Consider the following 20,776-nt stretch of genomic DNA (forward strand, 5'->3'; position numbering starts at 1 on the left):
ACTGAAAAACAATTCTACCCAAGTGGTTAAATGCTCTTCAGGGTTTGCACATTGCATCTTTGTGTATTTTATTAGACTTTGAAAGAAAATAATACTTTTGTGTGTATTACGTTCATATCACATTTGATTTGTATCAAAATAGGCTCTATAAACAGTTTAAACCTCTTTAAATAAAGAATGAGATGATTGTTACTTCCACTTCATTATCAGCTATAGTAAACATATAGACTACCTAACTAAAGTCTTTACTTGAGTTTAATTTAACCCTTACTCAGGTAACTAATGCCTGAATAAAAACTTAGGAAGAGGCTCCCAATTTGATTCTTGATTTAAAAAAAATCTAGCTGAATAACTATGAAGTAGGATAGTGCATCTTTATGACTATTGAACAGATGGCACCTGGATTTCAATTATTAACAAAAGAATTATTGAAATGAACAATATTTTGTGAGCAATTGTAAAGTAACAACCACTTTCATTTGCTGTAAAAAGCTAGGGTTTCAATAGGTTGATTAATTCATTTTTTCACTTTAACCAAGAAGGTTAAGTCCCTTGTTAGTGTTAGGTGTTACACTATGAGTGACTCAGATGTCACTGGCTTTGTGTGTAATTATATGAGAAGTAAATTTGGCCAACATTCCTTTAATGACTTTTGAAAGAGGTTCTGCTGAAATGCACATGAAACACATATATGTTCTCATAAAGATCAACTCTTGGTTCTTAGTATAAGTTAAAAAACAGCAACATGAGCGTAAAGAAGAACAAGAGCATTGTAAAGATGGGGCATTACAACTTTGCTACCTTTTTAAGTTCTGGCATGAGGTTTTAATAATTCCAATGTAAGTAACTGCTGGAATGCTTTCCTTGACAATGCAGTATAGTTACACGAACAACATGACCTTTTTCATATAATCTTTGATGCCACTGATTTCAAATGATAAGACCAGAAACAGTCCCAATGAAAAAAAATATGGTAGTATTCTTCCTTCATTGCTATAGAAGCCTAAACAGTGTTCCAGGGCCTGAACATCATTGGAATTCTCTCTCAAATGGAAACCACACCCTTCATATTTGGAATTTGAACCCACTGACAATATAGCATACCATTCCTCATCCTTTTATTTAATCCTATGCCAAAGAGGAGTTTAAAAGTGTGGAGCTGAATTCTTTGTGGAGAATTAAGACTAAAGGAGTTAGGCTCATTCAGAATTTGTTCCACTATTTAGGATTACTGTTCCTATAAGCATTTTTTCTGCTAAATGTAAAAATAACTATTTCAGACCTGAATCAGCAAACTAATATCCTCAGCTTTCACTGTAAACTGGACTTCAGAATAGTCAGCACATTACAGGAAGCAAAAGCAATGCCTTAAAGACTAAAGCCAATGGTATTAACAAACAAATATAGTCCAATTGATGGTCAAGCCTTTATTTTTAAGACAGTCTGATCAGAGAGAATAGTATGAAGTTTGCTTTCATGTCTAAATATAAAAGAACTATTAAAAGCACATACTTAATCTACTAGGGGAAGTGGACAATCACGAAGTAAAAAACTACGAAGCTCAAAAAAGAAAGGTGTGCAAGCAGGCTGGAGTTCTGAGCATTGCTTATTTACAGAGCTATCTGGATCTGACAACTCATCATGGTAGAAGCACTACTCTGCTGGATGAAGCCCAGCTCAGTTGCTGGGCTTGTGAGTCACTCTTCAAAAGGCAAGCTAATGGCTGTACGTTAGTTCATGTAGCAAAGCTTGCACAGCAGCTCTTTATTTAAGGTCAAAGGGAGACTGTAGTCTTGGACATATCTACCAAGGAATAATGGCTCACTAGAGATACCTATCTAATCCACAAAGATAAATATAAATTATTATTTCATTTCTAAACACGCTTTGAAGTGTAAGATGCAAAATGGGAAAAAAACCTATGTATGAAAAGAACTGTGGCTGGTAGCACCAAAGAAATCAGTGGAGTGAGGCCATGTATTTTATACAATACACCAAGAGCTGATTCTCAGCTCTCGTTTAATTGCATTTATGTCAGTTTGTCATTTATGCAGTTAAAGGCACATACTTGTGTGTGTGGGTGAGAGAGATGTAGGCCTTTACTACTACTCAATTTTCCCATCCTCTAAGAAAAAAAAAGTGTGTCAATAGTGCAGATTTTCCCCCATTACAAAATTCATAACATTCTCAACTCCATCTTTACTTAATGGACGTTCTCTCATCTTATCTGGGATTTCTGGAAGGGCCAATTTTTCCTCCCTGTGAAGCATCAAGTACTGGGCTCTTCACCAGGAAGGACAAAATGGACTGGTGCTCTGATACATTGCAGTAGATGTTTGCTTTGAACTGCACCAGATAGATCCTATGTGTGTGCCATCTATTAAATGAGAGATTCCACATACTCAACAGTCAAATGGTACAATCCTGGGCATGTGTTACAATTTATATTATATGACTTTACATCAGTTTGTTAAAAGGGCTAATATATAATAAAATGCCTCCATATATCTATGAAAAAAGTGAACCCCTTTAGAGTACACACATGCACTGCCCTTCTGTACTCTGCCAGTTAGAAATATGGATCTACTTACGCCAATGGAGATTCACTGAGAGTCATATTGTCAAAATGCAACAAAAGGTATTGTGTAGGATCCATCATTAGCGAGAGTCGTGATGCACGCAAAAGAGTAATGTTAGTATCAGAAATTAGTGAAAAGGGAATGAATAAAAGAAAAAAGAAGAGAGAAATGATCAATAAAAGGTAGCATAAGTAAATACATACAACATTAGCATTTTGAATAATCCTTCTGTTTGTTAAAAGTATAGCATGTTTGCTCCTATAATTTCAAGACAAGATTAAAGTTTTCTATTCTACACAGAAAAATGTGTTCTAAGAAAGGCATAGGGCTGCACATAGCTCTTATAAAACCAGAGGAGTTATTTCATAGATCTGATTATACTTGGGGAAGCTTGAAAGAAAATCAAATAGTTTGTCAAGAGCAAATCCCTGATCCTGCAATCAAGGCAGACTTGTGATCTTGCAAAAGTCCATTTACTTCAATGGGAGAAATAAACAGATTAAAGCCTTAATTTGTTTGGTCCACATCATTCATCCACAAGTTTTGCTGCATAGGAAAAAGTCAGGCTCCAATTCATCTGCCACTTAACATTGTTTCACACTGGTATGATCTACTGACTCAGTGGGGATCAAGGGGGTTAATTCTACATTTATTTCAGTGTGAGAGAGGAATCGGGTTTCAGAAAAGTGTATTATTCAATAACTTATAGCATACCCTTTTAAAGGCATATTTTTTATTCATTAAATCCATGTGATGCTTCTTAGAGTTAGACTGCTATTGTGAAAATATTTGCTTAAATAATTCTGAAGATACATACTGACAGGTACAATATATGTTATTAAGGAAAGTCGTTCTTGAACATCAGATCTCATCAGTCCTCCTTAGGCGAAACCTGAAATTGCCCAGAGCACAAACAGTGCCTGATTGAGGACTGCCAACTCTGGCCTAGGAAGAATAAGCTTTTGAAGTTTCTTTTAGACAACCATGTCCCTTATATTAAAGAGCAAAGCCCTGACTCCAGTGGGAGTTTTGCATCTATATACCTTTGAGGGTAACAACTCAAAAGATAGTTGAATGGTAACGACTCAAAAGATAGTTGAATGGATACTGGCAATTTACAGCTAGTTTTGGGTCTTATCTACAGACAACATTTCTTAAACCAGTAGACACCATGCAATTATACTTGTATGCCCTAAAAGCAGCAAAAAAGTCTATGTAAAGAAAGGAAAATAACACACATCCTGGGCTGTGACCCAGAATGCATAATTTCTATTTGCAACAAAAGGCTTTGATGTAGAAGTCCCTGAAAAGACATGTACACACCAACCTGCGCTCAGACACTGTTCATCTATGCCTCTTACAAGAGCAGGTCTATGAAATTGGGTCATTCTCTAGGGCAATTTCAGAATCCCAGCTGTCAGCTGACCTTCAGTTTCAGGTAGCTGAAGCTGGAATTCGAAATGATTAGAGGACAAAAATAAGCTGTTATTTTCTTGTTACCTATTTTTATTTCAGGCTGGAATAAGAATAATTTTAAGGGAAGAAAGGTCTTCCGTCTCCTGGAATATTTTAGACTTGAGACTAAGAGAAATAAAAATTGGAAAAACACAATTATGAAGTACTGTAGGTAAAGCTGAGGATACCGAAATAGCTTAAAGATCCTAGATGATACCAGATTTCAATACAGCTATATAACATGTTTGCATAAAACATATGCCTTTGGTCCCTTTATGCTGGATTTGTTCAAGATAGGCTGTTTACATATTCCTTTTGCACACCATCATTAAACTTCTGAGGGCTGAAAAAGCCATAGAACCGTTAAGAAAAGTAATGATAATATACAGCGCTGCAAAAAATCGAATGTGCCTATTAAGAACAATAGAGGATCCTGCTATCCCTGCTTTCCATATACAGAAACATCCATCTGATTGCCAAAGACAACAGAGACAGGTAAGACACCCATATATAGCTTAGACCAGGGTGGAGAAGACTAAAGTTATTACTTCTTATTGGTATACATAGTCCTGCAAAAAGATCATTTTTAACTTAAATATCTTCTCATCTGTGAAATATCCAGGCTTCTAATAATCCTAAACAAGAGGGTTCAAGAAAATAGCATTAGTATTACTTAAAATAAAATGATGATAACTTAAGAGAGGGCTCCATTCTAAAAGAATGGAAAAATAACGAATAATAAATGCATATATTGCACTTTTACATGCTCATAACATCTGTCTTCATCCCATGAATGTTGCACTATGAAAACAATGCAAAAGTTACACTTAAAAGATTATAGGGCACATCATAAAAATAATAACTATCCATATATCCTCCTCCCCATTTATATTTTTCCTACAGGTGAAGCTTACAAAGTAGATATTCATTTGCATTGTGATAGAAAAATATATATCATACTTGAATAACTTCAACTTTTATGCTTAAGTAATCCTCTGTTTTTCTGAGATCAAAAGTGAATATCATTCAAACCCAAACCCAAAATCTGCTCTCAGTTATACCAGGGTGAAAACCAGAAGACCTCATTTAAGTCCATGGAAATACTCTGGCTATATACCCTTGTAAATGAGAACAGAACCCAAATTGCAGAGGTTGCTTAAAGAAAGCATGTCTACTTAAAAACAAAACAAAAACACTGAAGTGATAAAGCAATGAATTCCTTATAACAATAATTTGATGGCTCACTTTTGTAATCCCACCCCAGAAACATCTCTCCCTCTCAGATTTGTATGCTTCCTGGTTTCTCAGATGAGTGTGTGTTTCTCATTCCACATGTTTAACCTGCATCCATAACAGTTGGAGGAGACAGACAGTCCATTGGTAATAAATGGCTCTAAGCAGTTTCTAACAGTTTTTCAGTAGGTCAAATCTGGTGCTTATGCTACTGAACAAGGCAGCTCTAACCAAGGATGGCTACACTTAAGTGAGACAGGCTGGGAATGACAATGTTTTTTGCTTCAGGCAACATATACAGATGGCCAAATTGTGCCACACATTATAACACTGAACTCTCTGATTAGCCCCATATATTTCAACAGACTGGTGCAGTAAAGTTATTACCTAGTATGAATGGTGGCAAAAATGTGACGTTAAATAAGGAAATGACCTAAATAATAGGGTATTTTGAAACAAGTTTCTGACAGATTTTTTTTAATGATGGCAGTTCATCTCACTCCTTAAAACATCTATTGCCATCATGAAAGAACCATATGCAGGTTTCCCTCAATTTATCTTGTACATACATTCCTGAAGAATGGCACATAAATCAAATTCACATAAAGTGAACTCACTTTACAATGCAACAAATAGGGATAGGTTCCCATAGTGGGGAGGGAGTGAGTGAGGCTGGGACTAAGGAATGGGGCAGGGGAGGAGTGCTACTCCCAGGGCTGCACAAGGCAGCAAAGCAGAAGGAACAAAGAAGCACTCACCCCAGACCCAGGAGCTACCAGCACCCACTGCCTGCAGCCGCTGGGCTGCACCGTGCTCTGCCTGTCCCCACTCTCCTCTGCTCCTGGGCTGTGCCATGCACTAGTGCAGGCAGCTGCTGCAGCTGGGGTGAGTGCTGTGCCCTGTGCCACCCAGGGCTCCACTTGTCCTCACTCACCCCAGCCTGTGCTGGAGCAGCCCTAGGAGTAGCCAACACCAGCTGCCTGCACCATGGCACAGCGCAGCCAAGGAGCTGAGGTGAGCCCAGGCATGGGTGGACAGGTGGAGCACAGTGCAGCCCAGTGGCTGCAGGCAGCTGGCACTGGCCACTCCTGGGGCTGCTGCAGCCGGGGCTGGGGTGAGTGGGACTATGGCCCTTTCCCTTCCACCCACAGACTTATGTGCTTGGGCAGAGTGGGGAGGGGCTCATCTATTCTGATCGCATAAGAGCGAATTTACTTTGCATATAATGAATTATGGGTCTAAATATGCTCATTGCATAAGAGCAAATTTGCATATAAAGAACCTGCATAAATCAAGGGAAACTTGTAGATTTATGTACATGAGTCACAATACATATACACATAAATACAACCACACATGTATGCGTGTATGACCCTATGGGATTTATGACATTTCTGTTAGGCATTATGGCTCCCAACTCTAGAAAAAATATTGAAAAGGGAATTACAAATTTACAGTTCTATACTGCCTGCCTTCTTATAGTTTTAAAGGCATTAATTGCACTGCATAAACTTTGAAAGAAATACTAAATTCTATTCTTCTGCGTACATACAATGCTTCAGAGAAAAGGAGCAGGGGAAGGGAATGGTGTACGTGCACAGGACAACTATTTGATGTCATGCATACAAGGAAATAACCTTACCCAGCAAATTCACCACCTTGGGCCTGTGCCTGGCCTGCAATGGCATCCATGATGGCATCCTGGGAATACATGCTGATCGGGGTATTATACTGGGCATGAATTATAGTAGCCTTGCCACCTGGGCCTTTCACCTCAATAGGTTTGTGTGTAGACAGGGCAGAGTCCTTCAAGACATTGGGGTTGAAGCGTTCCACATACTCCGTGCTAGGGTTATATGAGAGTAAATTTTGGAAAGGGAAAAGAGAGAAGGGGAAGAAAAGACAAAGGGGTGAAAATAGGTGAAAGATAAAACAACAGCGGAGGAACATGCATGTGCTCATGACATCTCATCCCAAAAGCTTAAATACAGACCAGAACAGAGACAGAACACATATGTTGTAACGTAATTAAAAGGGGCCTTCTAAACTTCTAGAAAGTTTAATGCATCGATGTAGATGCCTATTTCTCCTATTTAGAGGGTTATAAAATTTCTACATGGTTAATTAATCATGGTGATATTTACTAATAAACATTTTTAATCTTCCAACACTTCACAGACACTATATAATTAATCCTTATAGAATCTTTGTCCAGAAACTGTGAAGGTTACCAAAAAATGTCACCACATCTTAAAGCTAAACTCTATCTGTATTTCCTAAATAATAGTTGAGGTGGCAATTAAAAGTGATGTATCATGGGATAGTTACACTTTATAGTGACCTCCATTGTGGGTAAAGTTTTTTAGTAGAGAAACTGTCCACACAGGTCAAGTGATACATCCAAAGCCACAATCTGTCCAGTATCAGAGCCAGTTATGGAACTCAGAGGTCCAGGCTCTCATACTTATTTGATATATAATGATATACCTCTTATGATTTACTTAATTTTCTTAAGTTACTGTTTTATACTCCAAAACTTCATTTAACTAACTGCCTCTACCTAGCCTGTGGGAGACCTGCACAAAACACTAGTACAATATCCTTTATCTTTCCCCTCAGACCTGCCAAAAAAACAGGGGCATCCCTGAGTGCTGCAGACACTATATGCTACCTTACGTTCGTTGAAATTCAGAATGTCCAGTCATAGAAAAAAAAAACAGGTTGTGTGAAGGAGTCATTCTAGTTCAACCAAAACTAGAAGCAAATAACTTATCAACAAAAAAAAGAAATGATGAAAGTTTTGCATTTTGAAAAGAAAATAGGTATGTTTTAATTTTTCAAAAATGAAAGAAGAGTTGGGTACTCCTGACTGCCCTAGCTAACCTTATGGATAGGAGCATTCCAGGCTTCAAACAGAGTCCAAAACTCTGGGAGCCCCCATCTCAATTTTGCCACCCGAGGGTTCAGGACTGTTAGGTTCTCTGCTGCGAAGAGAGCAGCTTAAAACATTCTCATCTCAAACTGTCCCATTTTGTCAAGATTTTCCCATACCCTCCTGCTGAGCCAGGAGCTTCGCCCCCAAGAACGTCTCCTAGAATCATGGTCTCCCAAGCTTACAGACTTCTGACTCCATGACAGGGAGCCTGATACCCTACACTCCTCAACACCAAAAGAGTCCATGTGGAAAGACTGTCTTAGAATCATGGGCTCTGAAAGCAGAAGATAAGCTACTCACAAGGTAAGCAAGAAGGAAACCAGCATAAGTTTCCGATGTCTGCTGAAACTAAATTTGTTTCAGCAGAAGTTCACCAAACTCCAAACATTTCTGCAATAAATTTTGATTTTTACAAACCAAGATTTTTCAGTGAAAAATGGTTACATCAGAACACTCCTCCTGATAAGCTTACTGTTAAAAGAGTGGAAAATGTTCCAGCTGATTAGCTAACAACAGGCACATCTACATGTGCGCTTAAATTTGCATTATCCTATTTGAATGCACATTAAAGCGTCACTAAAAAAAGTACTATTTAGCACATTCAAATAGTTTAATACACATTGTCACTTAAAAAACCATGGGCATTTTTACACATACAAGCACTGCAGTGCTGGGTGCTTCAAAAAGTGCCCAGTGCTGTGACACTTGCAGTTGTATAAGCGGCGAAATGCACATCAGCACTGAGAAAATGGCAGCAGTATGCTTTGGAACTAAAACGCATAGAAGGTGCTTTAGTTCAAAAGCACACTGCCACCATTTTCTGCATGCTGATGCTCATTTTGCTGCTTATAAAACTGCACATAGTGCAGCACAGTTCGCATCAGCTCACATGTGGAGCAGACTCAATTAATCGAATCTACTCTGAAGTGGTGGATCTCTGGTGCACCATGGGACAAAAAAGTATGTGAATAAATGCCCTGTGCTCTTTAGTTAATGCACATTAAGACAGTTTAGTGCGTATTTTCCTAGTACCTCATAATGGAGGTGCTAGATTTAATGTGCATTAACTAAAGTTTGTTAATGCATGAATAGACGCGCCCACTGATAACAAGTCCTGCCTTCTAGGAGTCACCATCTTCCCAGGTCCAAAGGATGGTGGACAAAGTTTGTTCCCATGGATTCAACATGCACCCCCCAACCCTCAGACAAGGGGGAATAAAAAAGCCAGAAAAAAAATCTCTTCCTACAAATTGTACAGACTCTTATCAACTAATTGACTGGAAACTTCCCTGGCTATCAGTGGATTCCATTTAACTTTGCTTTAAAACAGTCTTTTGTTCAGTGAGATGTCTTAGGTAGGAAGGATAATAGGAGAGAGATAATTGAGCAGTATGCCAAAATATTTTAAAAAGAACATCAACAGCAGCATGCAGAAGGAAGAGACACATGTCATGTTACAATCAGAGCTGTGTAATACATGCATAGACATTTTGAGGGGGGGAAAGGATGCATTATGCATTCAGCATAAATTAAAAAGCACAATTACACATATGTTTTCAGTACTTTAAATGTCTGTTCATGAACACACAATTAACCTAATAAAACTACTTTTTGATAACAGCTTTTTATGGAGCAATTCATGAAAGAAAGAGAAAGAAGCTGCATGTTGTGCCCAGTTTTGTTTTGTTTTTTTTAAACACGCTCATACCTTGTTATAGTAACGTCTTCTTTTACCCTTGTAATGCATAAAGCCATGAGACAACAGTTTGGAATGTGTAGATTGTTGAGATTAAGAAATGTGTTCTCCTTTCTCCTATCAAAGAACTTCCATATCTGAGAACCAGGAGTGTCTGTGTAGGGTCATCAATTTAGTTTTCCAAACATGCCATATTTTGGAAAATGTCTAAAAATGCAGACCAGAGCAATTAACTTAAAAAAAACCCCAGTTCTTACACTCTGCAAAAAAAAAAGGCTTGAGGTCTCAAGGATGACTACAATTCCCATAAACACTAGTGATTTTAGTTTTGGAATGTGGAACTGAAACAATTTTACCAATCTTTTAGAAAAATGGGGCTCCAACCTACTGTTCTAATTAAGCCAAAACTTTCATTGAAATCAACAGGTACTTTTATAGAAAGAATCATAAATGCCATGGACTTTAAACTACCGAGTTTCCGTTACAACATCTGATAAGGACAGGATAATGCCAATATGAGATGCCTCGTTGAAAGTGGAGATCCAGAGCCAACAGAAGCAAAGGACTAAAAGCTAAGAGCTGGGGTTCTGCATTAGATATTGCTGACAGGACATTCAGCAGGTGGGCAAATTTGTGTAATTTATATTCCCAGATGACAAAAAAATGGTTGTAAACAGAGGAAGTAATAAACAAAGTGCAGCATAAAAGAGGCCACCACATGTGACTCATGGTACATCAGCCCCAATACTCCATCCCCAACTTAAATGGACAAAGAACTGCTCGCTTCAGTGGAAGCTGTATGCATCTGTATCCACTTACTCCAAGGATTGAGTGTGGTCATCAAAGAAAGACAAATCCATGTAAGCTATCCCTATTTTGCTCATTCAAGAAATATAATTTTCAGTTAAACTACTCTTGCCACATCCACCAACTACGTTACCAGTTTAAACTTGATATTTTACTTGTACCACTATTTGCTTCACGGTTCAGTTTAGAGTTTAAGTTTCCAACATTTATGGATCTCCAAGATGTTGAATGGTCATGGGCACTTTCTGGAACTCTAAAGTGTTGGATGGTGTATGGGCAAGTTCCATGGCAGAGGGATACAGTAAAAATGTAGAAAGAATCTTTTGCTTAGTTTTTAAAATTTAGGGTCAAAGATGACTAAACAAGTCAAATCATCAGGTCTGTACTAAATTTCCAGTGAAGTCAAATACTTCTTAGATTTAAAAAAAAAAAAGAATACTGAAGTCAATGGGAATTTTGATGGAACAAGATTTCAAGATTCGTTTCCAGCCTGAGAGTAAAGAAACATGTGCAATTATATTAAGAAAAAAAGCCTGTGATCAAGGTCCACAAAATCCTGAAAACATCAAGATTACCCAAGAATTAAGAAGAATGGTACATTTAAAGCAGGAGCTTTAAAAGATCTGAAAAGAGTTTGCAAGAGTTAAACAAGCTCAAATCTAACAGTGCAAATGCAGCTTAGGACATCAACACAAAACACCAAACACGTAGCAGAGTTTCAGGGATATTCTTAGAACAGGACCCCACTGGATACAGTAGCAATGTACAATGCTCAGCACACCAATGAGATATTTTTAAAAGCTATCTGCTAGCAGGCAAAGCAGAAAACAAGGGCTCATGCTAACCCAAAGAAAACAACTCTTCATACAGATAGTATAGCATGTCCACATTATTTGATACTAACTTGGCAGCTGTGTTGGCTATGACCTAGGGGAAGAGAAAAGAGAACAAACAACATGAAGGGAAAAAATAGAGAACGACAGTTTTAGAGTGTAAAGGGCAGAACATATTTGCCAGGGCTTAATACTGCTTTTTTTTCAAACTGTCTACAAATAGGAATAGAAAGCTACTATTAGCCTGAAAAATTGCTATGTGATCAAGAGAGGAAAATATGTAGGGTTTAAAGTGTATCCACAGAGATTTAATAAGGTACCAAACGTTTTGGCTGACTCTTGACATGTTTTTCTTACTGTGCATCACTGGAAGTATGATTTTTGGGGGCTATGGAAGCAAGGAAGTAGAGCTCTCTATAGGCTGTACACTCATCTGAAAATAATTTTGAGTGGCAGAGATTATATCTTCTCCTAGACTCTAAATATTCAAGAATGCGATGCCATTCCTATTAGCCCAAACACAATAGTGCCAACTGTAAGCACGATCTGCAAGCATTTTGTTTGCTGTAGAATATCCAAGAAAAGATCAAGAGATGTTTTTTAAAAGATGTACAGAGAAGGGGAAGGCCTCCCAATGAAACATCTATGATCTCATCTAAACTTTTTACTTTGGTGTTTGTCAACTGACTTAAATACAGTACAATCATTCTTCAGTTATACCACTTAAAGTGAAAAGCAAATCAGACCTACATGCATTAATTCTGTACCATGTGTCCTTTTGAGGTCAGCTACAAGAAATATTCTCTCACATGTAGCATAAAATACAGGAGGAAACTAGGTGTAGCACCTGCTTTGCTGCATTAACCATAACTGGTTGTAGCTTACCTAGCAGTTCCCAAGTATCATGATACTTGGGATCAAAACTTGGGTCTCAGGCAGACAGAACTTGGAAGCATTGCAGAGACAACACACCTTGATTGCCTTTCATTTTCTAGTGACCCCTTCTGCAAACATAGACCGTGTGAACCTAAGCGTCCAGAGGTCTTTCTCAAAGCTTTCCAAACCCGTCTTTTCTCATCTGATGGTGAATAGGAGATTATGCTCCTGACCTAGGAAGAGTGAACAACATTCCAAACAGGAATAGTCATCAGCAGTATTTTTAATTAGTTTATGTTTGATAGAATGAGACATCACCCCCTTCCCCAGTTGCTTCTGCAGTATTTGGAGTGTTCAGATTTCCCATGTGGCACAGCAAAGCAGCATGACAACTGGGACAAGCCTAAAACTGCTGTGATCTCTGTAGTTCTTTGAACTGACTTCTTTAATGTGGGGCTATTCTGCAGCTGGCTCATCCAAACTTAATTTGAATTATCAAAAAACACTGCATGGAGCCACAGCTGTGGCATGGGGCTCTGTACTGTTGCATTGCTCTGCCAGAACAGTTGTAAACTGCATTTGTCTCAGCTTCTGTTCCTGAGACTCTCAGGTTCGAGAACATTCTGACAACTCTGTACACTGTCTATTAAACCAAATATATCTGTTTGTTACAGGAACCAGTAGAGATATATTAGGAACAAGTTGTAGCCTGCAAGCAGATCAGTGATTCTATATCCATTTTAGGTATGTGCTGGACAGCTGGGCAGATGCTTACAGTGAAACGTGGTATAATAGTATCATTTTCTGAAGTAGGTGCTGGTGGCTGCTCTGATCCTCTGAACCATGTCCACTTGTACCAAAATATATTTAAGGTAGAACTGGAATCTGTAAAGAACCCATTAAAAAGAGAGGAGCCATTCTCTGTTAGTGAAATATGAAGAGCCTATATAGAAAAACTGCAAATTTAATTGCTGGAAAATATATTGTGCACACTCTTGTGAGAGGAGTTCAACAGCGCATCAGTAGGAATTTTTCAGATCTAAACAGATTATCAAAGCTCCGTACAGCATCAGTGAAGCTTGGCCTCCCTTATATGCTGGGCTGACATGATATCAATCCTTTCCACCTCATCCCCATATGTCATTTTAGTTTATTTCTAAATACAGATCTGCACTGCAATGCTCAACTTGCTCACTCAAAGATATCACTTAGTAATGAGCTTGTAACTCTATGCTCTTGGCACACATACTCACATGGGATAGGCGTTTACGGCTCTGACCTACGACATGCAGGATAGTGTATGCCAAAATAAGAAAGAACTATATGTGAGAGTCTGTCTCTCAGGTCCCTGGCAGACATTGTACTTAGGATCCAATTAACCTGTTTATCACACATTCAGGGAATTAATGGCACAACAAAATAAGAAACCAGCCAAAAAATGTTCCACAAAATATGAAGATATGCAGTAGTAATGGGCATGGGGCATCTCCTGCCATTTTCTTTATCAAATGTCTATGTGGCCCTACATTCAGGCCTTAGTACCAGAAGGGCATAAGAACAAGAGACTGGAAACTCTACAGGTGGGAGGGGAATCATCTCAGTGAACCTTTGACCTTTCTGATAAAATGTAATAATCTTCTCAGTGCTCTCCAGGGGGTCCCCTTCAACATACCACTGGATCCCGTTTAAAAATTCCAAAGGATAAATTAAAAGCCTGCAACATTGACATATAAAATGTGCCTTGAGATAGACCTGCCTACCTACCTAGGTTCTAATTTAGCTACCACCATCTAAACACCTGGGAGCTCATGGATTCAAAGCTTTTCTGAATCACATTCTTGCTCGGTACAGTTGCCTGTCATGCTACTTAATAGTAGTGTGCAAGACAACCCAGTTCAGAGATGCCTTGTACAGACAGTTTTGCTTTTTCAAACAGCTTTTTATGGAGGGAAGTAGGTACGCTAGTAGGAAGGAACAGGCTGCAAGCGGATCTAGACAGGTGACAGGGGTGGGCTGAAGAGAACAGGATGGGGTTCAACACTGACAAGTGCAGGGTAATGCACCTGGGGTGGAAGAACCAGCGGCACACCCGCAGGGTGGGGAACTCCCTTCTTGCCAGAATTGAGACAGAAAAGGATCTTGGAGTCATCATTGATGCAACAATGAACACGGGTCGACACTGTGGTGATGCGGTCAGGAAGGCCAACCATACCTTGTCGTGCATCCACAGATGCATCTCAAGCAGGTCTCCCCCTCTACGTGACACTGGCCAGGCTGCAGCTGGAGTACTGCGTCCAGTTCTGGGCGCCGCACTTCAGGAGAGGGTCCAAAGGAGGGCCACCCGCATGATTGGGGGCAGCAGGGCAGGCCCTACGAGGAGAGGCTGAGGGACCTGAACCTGTTCAGCCTCCAAAAGAGAAGGCTGAGAGGGGATCTAGTGGCAGTCTACAATCTAGTCAAGAACCACCAGCAGGCATTGGGAGAGTCCCTGTTCCCCCGAGCACTCCTGTGAGTTACAAGAAACAACGGACACAAGTTAGCGGAGGGTAGTTTCAGGCTAGACATTAGGAAGCGCTATGTCACTGTCAGGGCGGCTAGGACCTGGAACCAACTTCCAAGAGTAGTGGTGCTGGCTCCTACCCTGGGGGTGTTTAAAAGGAGGCTGGATGAACATCTGGCCGGGGTCGTTTGACCCCAGTACTCTTTCCCGCCATGGCAGGGGGTAGGACTAGATGATCTCCTCAGGTCCTTTCCGACCCTACCAACTATGAAATGCTTAAACAAATTCAGAGAAAAAGAAACTCATGGATAATATATGGTTCATAGACAGCTAGTTTTCCTATAGGTTTTAGGTTACCATCCCCAGGGCACTGACAGGAAAGACTCCCACTCCCTGAGTGACAGTGAAAATTAAAGGGCCATTGAACACTAAATTCTCACAATATGTCAGCTTTACAGAGACATTGTTTCAAATAACTTTGGACTTTGTTAACTGTTATCAAAACAGCTTTTTCTTTCCCATTAATTCCTTACTGAACAACACTATAAACCCTGCATTTTGAACACAGGTTTAAGTCCTTTTAATGCGTTATAAGCGTGAATTTTATTTCCCTATTTGTTCATTTATACTTAAAAATTGGGGACAGATTGGCAATAACTTATTTAGATATTATAGCTCTTCATACAAGAGCACCCAGAAGCCATATTCAAATCCAGAGAAAAATCTCAGGAGAGGATATTAAGATACACGCAGCATTTCTTCATTGAAGTTTTCTATTGTGACTTGGTATATTGACAATAAACCACATGTCTACAGCAATAAGGATCTTAAATTATTTATGAGTGCATATATGAACATAAGAGTGAACAGAATGCATGGAAAGGCAGTGGTATGAAGTGGGGCTGAAGCTGGCTCTGTGTCCATTACTTGTTTGCTCTCCCATGCCACCTCCTACACCCCCATTCAATCAATCATAAATATATGTATATGTAGCCCTGCTGCCACAAGTACTAAAAACTACAGAGAGACTCCAATGGTCCTTCAGTGCATGGCAACAGCAACACTGTGGTGTGTAATTTGTGTCATAGTAAATATCAGAAATACTCAGGCATTTGATTTACCTAAAACATAACCATTGGGATATATAAGGCAAAAAAGGTTAACAGACATTTGGAGTAGAACAGGGCAGAGGTGCTGAAACATGCTCCTGAAAAGCTGTATGTTTTAAACTAAGCCCAAAAATGATGTTTCCCTCTGTGAAATATGTAAATACAAACATAACCTAGGTTTGTTTTTGTCAAAATTCGCTGAGGTTTTTTAAAAGTCCCAAAATGGAGACAGAATAGGATAATCTTTGTGAAACATTTTCTGCAAAAACCTTTTGATGGAAAAATTTCTACCACCTGTAGCGAGCACTCTGGAAAGCACAATGCACAAACTGGGAGCCTTCTGAAAGGTCAACAAATAGCCAAGCACTATGGGATATATAGGGAGATGGAGAGCTTAACTCTAGTTTCACTTCAGTTTTATGGCAGTGTAATTCCAAAGAAGTCATGAGCAGTATTCCTGATCAGCACTAGCATAAGACTCAGGCATTGTTTCATGCAGTTTTGCTAGACAGGCTGGCTAGCCTACCTGCTATATGAAGGCTGCTTTACCTACTTATATCCATCTGAACACTATCCTAAACCTCACCTTTTGGGAAGGGGAGTTGGCAAAAGGGAATCTTTGCTATAATCCTTTTAGGAAGAGGGCAAAATGTAATTTTGGAGTTTTGTTTGAATTTAACTCTTTTATGACTGTGTAGAAGGAGTCTTGAACTTAAAATGCTGGGGCCATTTGACCCTGCCTTATAGTAATTTACACCAATGGAAATGGTGCATATGGGGCCCATGTATGTCCAAGAAGATATCCCACTGCCAGAACTTCCCACTACTTCCCTGTTTCCAAATTTTCAGAGTTGTTGGGAGACTGGTGGGCCAGATGGCATGGCTCTGGCCTGTGGACTGGGGGCTAAGTAGCCCTGTTTTGAACTATGAATTGTTTAAAACTTCACACCTTTTGCTAACTGCCTTAACTTTCCCAAGTGTCTGAAAAGCCCCCAGCTTTGAAAATTCATTTGTTTTTCTTAAAGCACAATGAGGAACTTCATTGCAGATAAAGACAGCATTACAGTAACCCAGTTACTGAGAGCTGCTTCCATCATAAACAGGAGAAGAGATAGAAAGTACCTGTTGTTGAACACAAACACACTGGGAGAGTATCTTAGCCACAGTGTTCCTCCTCATGCTAGGGTAGCCAATGACAACCCATATTGCAATTAAGATACCAAGGACCAAGAGTTATCATGAAATAAAACTATATCTGTCTTTTTTGGAGGTGAGAGAATGTTAAATGATTTTTCAGGATATCATTAATGATGAACACAATGAAGTAGCTGTGGTTATGCTTCACTCTTCAGCTAACTACTTATGGAAACAATTAACATATTACTACATTACATACCCTTTTGGAAGTCCACCTTCTGAAGCCCTTCGTTTGAGGCTTAATTTATGCATCTCAGCCATTTCCTTTAGTGTCTCTGCTGAGTAAAGGCCAATAGGGTTGTTATACTGCCTTGCAGGGCTCAGCTGGTGTTTAGGACTACAGCCATCAGTGAACACAGGGCTTTGTTTTGAACTTAGATTACTCTTTGGAGGTGAAATGTCAGGTGTCACTGATTGAGAAGACATGGAAGTTCTAACTGCAGTAGTCTTTAAAAAGGAATAACTATTTGAATAGCTGATTTCTTGCTTGCTGAGGTAGCCTGAAAGTGTTCCATTGGTTGCTAAAATAGCACTCAAAGGCCCAGTCGCTGTGTTAGTTAGAAGACTGAATGTTGTTCTGCTGCCATTGATTTCTGAAGCAGGGTCCTGTAGTAGCAAACATGCAGGTGAAGAAAAGAAAAAAAAGAGCAATCATAGAACACATGCAAAAATAATATATTTATATCTATTGCTTTTGACACATTCATACAATTAATGGCCTTCATAGCAAGTCTTTCAATAAAGGAGAATATACAGTTCATCTCCCAATAAGACAGAGCTACACACTCAGGCATTCTTTATTTTTTTATTTAAAATGTACAAGTTATATTGACTAATAGCAGAAGCTCTTCAGACATTAAATAGCCATAATTTGAAAATAGGGCTATAGCTTCTATTCATTCTATGGATAATTAAGAAAACATTTGAATGTTTTGAAGTCAGTCCCAAATGAGGCAACAATATAAAATTACAAAATTCTATATTATTACTTTAGTCATATAAGGTTTAATGTTTCACAGATCATGCCATTCAATTTTTAATGTATTGCCTTCAAGTTATTGAAGTCCATATGCTGTAATGCTTTCACAGGCTCCAGTTCATGCTAATTAGGCCATGCAACAAGGTTAGCAAGTAAGGTAGAAAAACTTAAGAGAATGTATAAACCAATAGAAATTGCTCCTCTTTTATGCATGTGCATAATTTCCACTTGAATGTATGGAAGTTATACATTCACAAAGCATGGACACTGTCCCCTAGGCATGTGATGGAATACTCGTGATTCAGAAAATACTTCTAGCTAAAACACTATGGCATGTTATTTTGGTAGGGATCATTGGAAGCACGCCCAATAATAAATACATGTGCAAGACCTCATGCTGGTCCTTCATATTGGGCACACATGGTATCTTTCAAAAACACTCTGGAAAACAGGAAATTATGCCTTTTGTTAAATATGATTTCAATATTTTTTTTTTACTAATGCAACTTTGTACATAATAAATACACTTAATGCTAAAAATAAATAAAAACAGTTTGACATTTTCAGCAACATGTCATATCTTGTTAGGAGAACTGAACATAAACTGGGAAAAGATGTCTCACTACATTATCCTACTTTTAAGTACTTTAATTCAAAACTTTCAAGCTAGTGCTTGCTAGAACCTATATTGTTGCCTATGCCCCTTCAATGCAAATTTACCATGATGGAACTCCACCTAAGTCAATGGGTGATAGGTGCACCTGGCACTTCTGATATCTCCTGCATCTCCATCAAGCTTTCCTGATCACAGAGAAAAAACTTGAAAATGGAAAACAGAAAGATGCATTATTGTATAGATCTCATCATTTGGAGGTCCAACTGCCAATTTCTGAATATTTGAAATTGGCAATGTTGGAATGGTCTTACTATAGGACAGTCCAAAGGCCTCCTTTGACTAATGAAAGGACGTTAAATTAAAATTTAGTCAAAGTAACGCCAATAAATAAGCTCCTAGATCAAAGAGGCAATACATGTTTAAAGAAGTTTATGGATTATTTTAGTACATATGTAACTGTGTTTAGTACATATGTCACTTTGCAATTTATCCCAGAAGCCTGAGCCCAGAGTTATAACTTGTCTCTGATGTAGGGTGGTAGAAGGAGCATTTTTCCCCTCCCCACCCCTGAATACATAGCAGCTATAATTAATAGCAAAATGCTTGGAAATGCAAGACTTCCAACCAGCATTTCTGCCAGTCCTCAGAATTTGATTTGGTGCATCTAAGATGCCCTATAACCCCCAATTTTGCCATAGTAAAAGTCACTATTTCTGGACTAATGTCCACTATTTCTCATACAGTTGAAAGATCAAAGGCTAAATCTTTCCCAGGTATAGAAGGAGACCCAGTTCATTTGGCACCCCTAGGAGAATCTGCCTTATACCAAATTCTACTGGATTGCAGGGCCACAGTTAGACATCACAATGATTCTTATGAGGTTGCCAAGGATGAAAGACCTGAGCAGAATTTGGTCTTCGAGGGCATGTCCAGACAAGTGCACACATGCCTCCTACAGTGTCTCAAATGCTGCAAGAGGCATGTGCGGGAACAAAAAAAAAAAAAATTTCCTGACTGCAAATTTGCAGTGCAGGGACAAAATTAGATAGCTGAATATCCAGGGGTCAAAAAAATACCCAGGGGAAAAAAAGTGGGGCAGGCCACAGTCCTGGACTGTGCCCTGAGGCAACCAGAGTTTCAGTCCTCCAGAAAGCAGCTCTGGTAGCCAGCCAAAGCATCTCTATGGCTGGCCCTTGCCCCAGTGCTGAAGCACAGTGCTTGCCCATGCAGGGCAAGCAGTGGTGCAGGCTGCAGGGACCTGGACCAGCTCCATGGCAGGTAAGTCAGGGGCAGAGGGGAGCTGGGGGGATGGGGGAGGCGACCATGGGGGGGGAGGTTGTCCATATGGCCCCAGACCCCTGTTGGTTCCCCCAACTCCCCTTTCATTCCCCCCCACCCCCATCTCCTGCTCACTCTCCCACCTGGCCCCAGCCCCCTGCACTCACCAGCAGTAGCAGCAGCCATTAGGGCTGTTTGTGGCCTCATGGCACAGCCCCTTTGTGCGGGGAGCAGCGGGGCTCAGCCTCAGCTGCCTGGCACCCATACTGCTGCATTGCATGGGTGCAGCTCAGCTCAGCAGGGCACCCTGTGCTGTCTCAACTCTGGGCTGCTGAAACTAAGCAGTGGCCCTGAACTGCCAGACAGTGCACAGCACCCTGCTGAGCTGGGCAACACAGTCTACGTGGCAACTGCAGTGCAGGTGCCAAGTGGTCAGGGCTTAGCCCCACTGCACCCTGCTGCATGCCGGGGGGGGGGGGGGGGGGGGGCTGTGCTATGAGGCCCCAAGCAGCCCCAACTGTTGCTGCTGCTGGTAAGCTGCTGGCAGTTCAGGAGGCTGGAGCTGAGTGGGGGAGTGATGATGGGGCAGGAGCTGAGTAGGAGAGCAAATCAGGAGGCTGGAGCTGATGGGTGGAATCCCCGAATTGTCTCCAGCCTCCTGATCATTCTCCTGATCATCTCCA

At 39.9% G+C, this 20,776-nt stretch overlaps 1 protein-coding gene across 2 annotated transcripts in view; it reads right to left on the bottom strand.

Moving 5' to 3' along the window:
- LDB3 (LIM domain binding 3) overlaps positions 1–20,776 on the bottom strand; it is a 222,805-nt gene that overhangs the window by 70,567 nt on the left and 131,462 nt on the right. Inside the window, exons 7-9 of one of the 2 annotated variants that reach the window (XM_059729829.1) lie at positions 11,610–11,632; positions 6,910–7,113; positions 2,592–2,606 (exon numbers count right to left, since the gene is read on the bottom strand). In XM_059729829.1, the coding sequence (XP_059585812.1) occupies positions 2,592–2,606; positions 6,910–7,113; positions 11,610–11,632 (242 nt within the window). Of the gene's footprint in view, positions 1–2,591; positions 2,607–6,909; positions 7,114–11,609; positions 11,633–17,419; positions 17,827–20,776 lie in introns of both variants that reach the window. The other variant, XM_019497157.2, reaches the window with a different exon arrangement.

This window comes from Alligator mississippiensis, chromosome 6 (assembly GCF_030867095.1).
Source record: "Alligator mississippiensis isolate rAllMis1 chromosome 6, rAllMis1, whole genome shotgun sequence".
NCBI classification, from domain to species: Eukaryota; Metazoa; Chordata; order Crocodylia; family Alligatoridae; genus Alligator; species Alligator mississippiensis.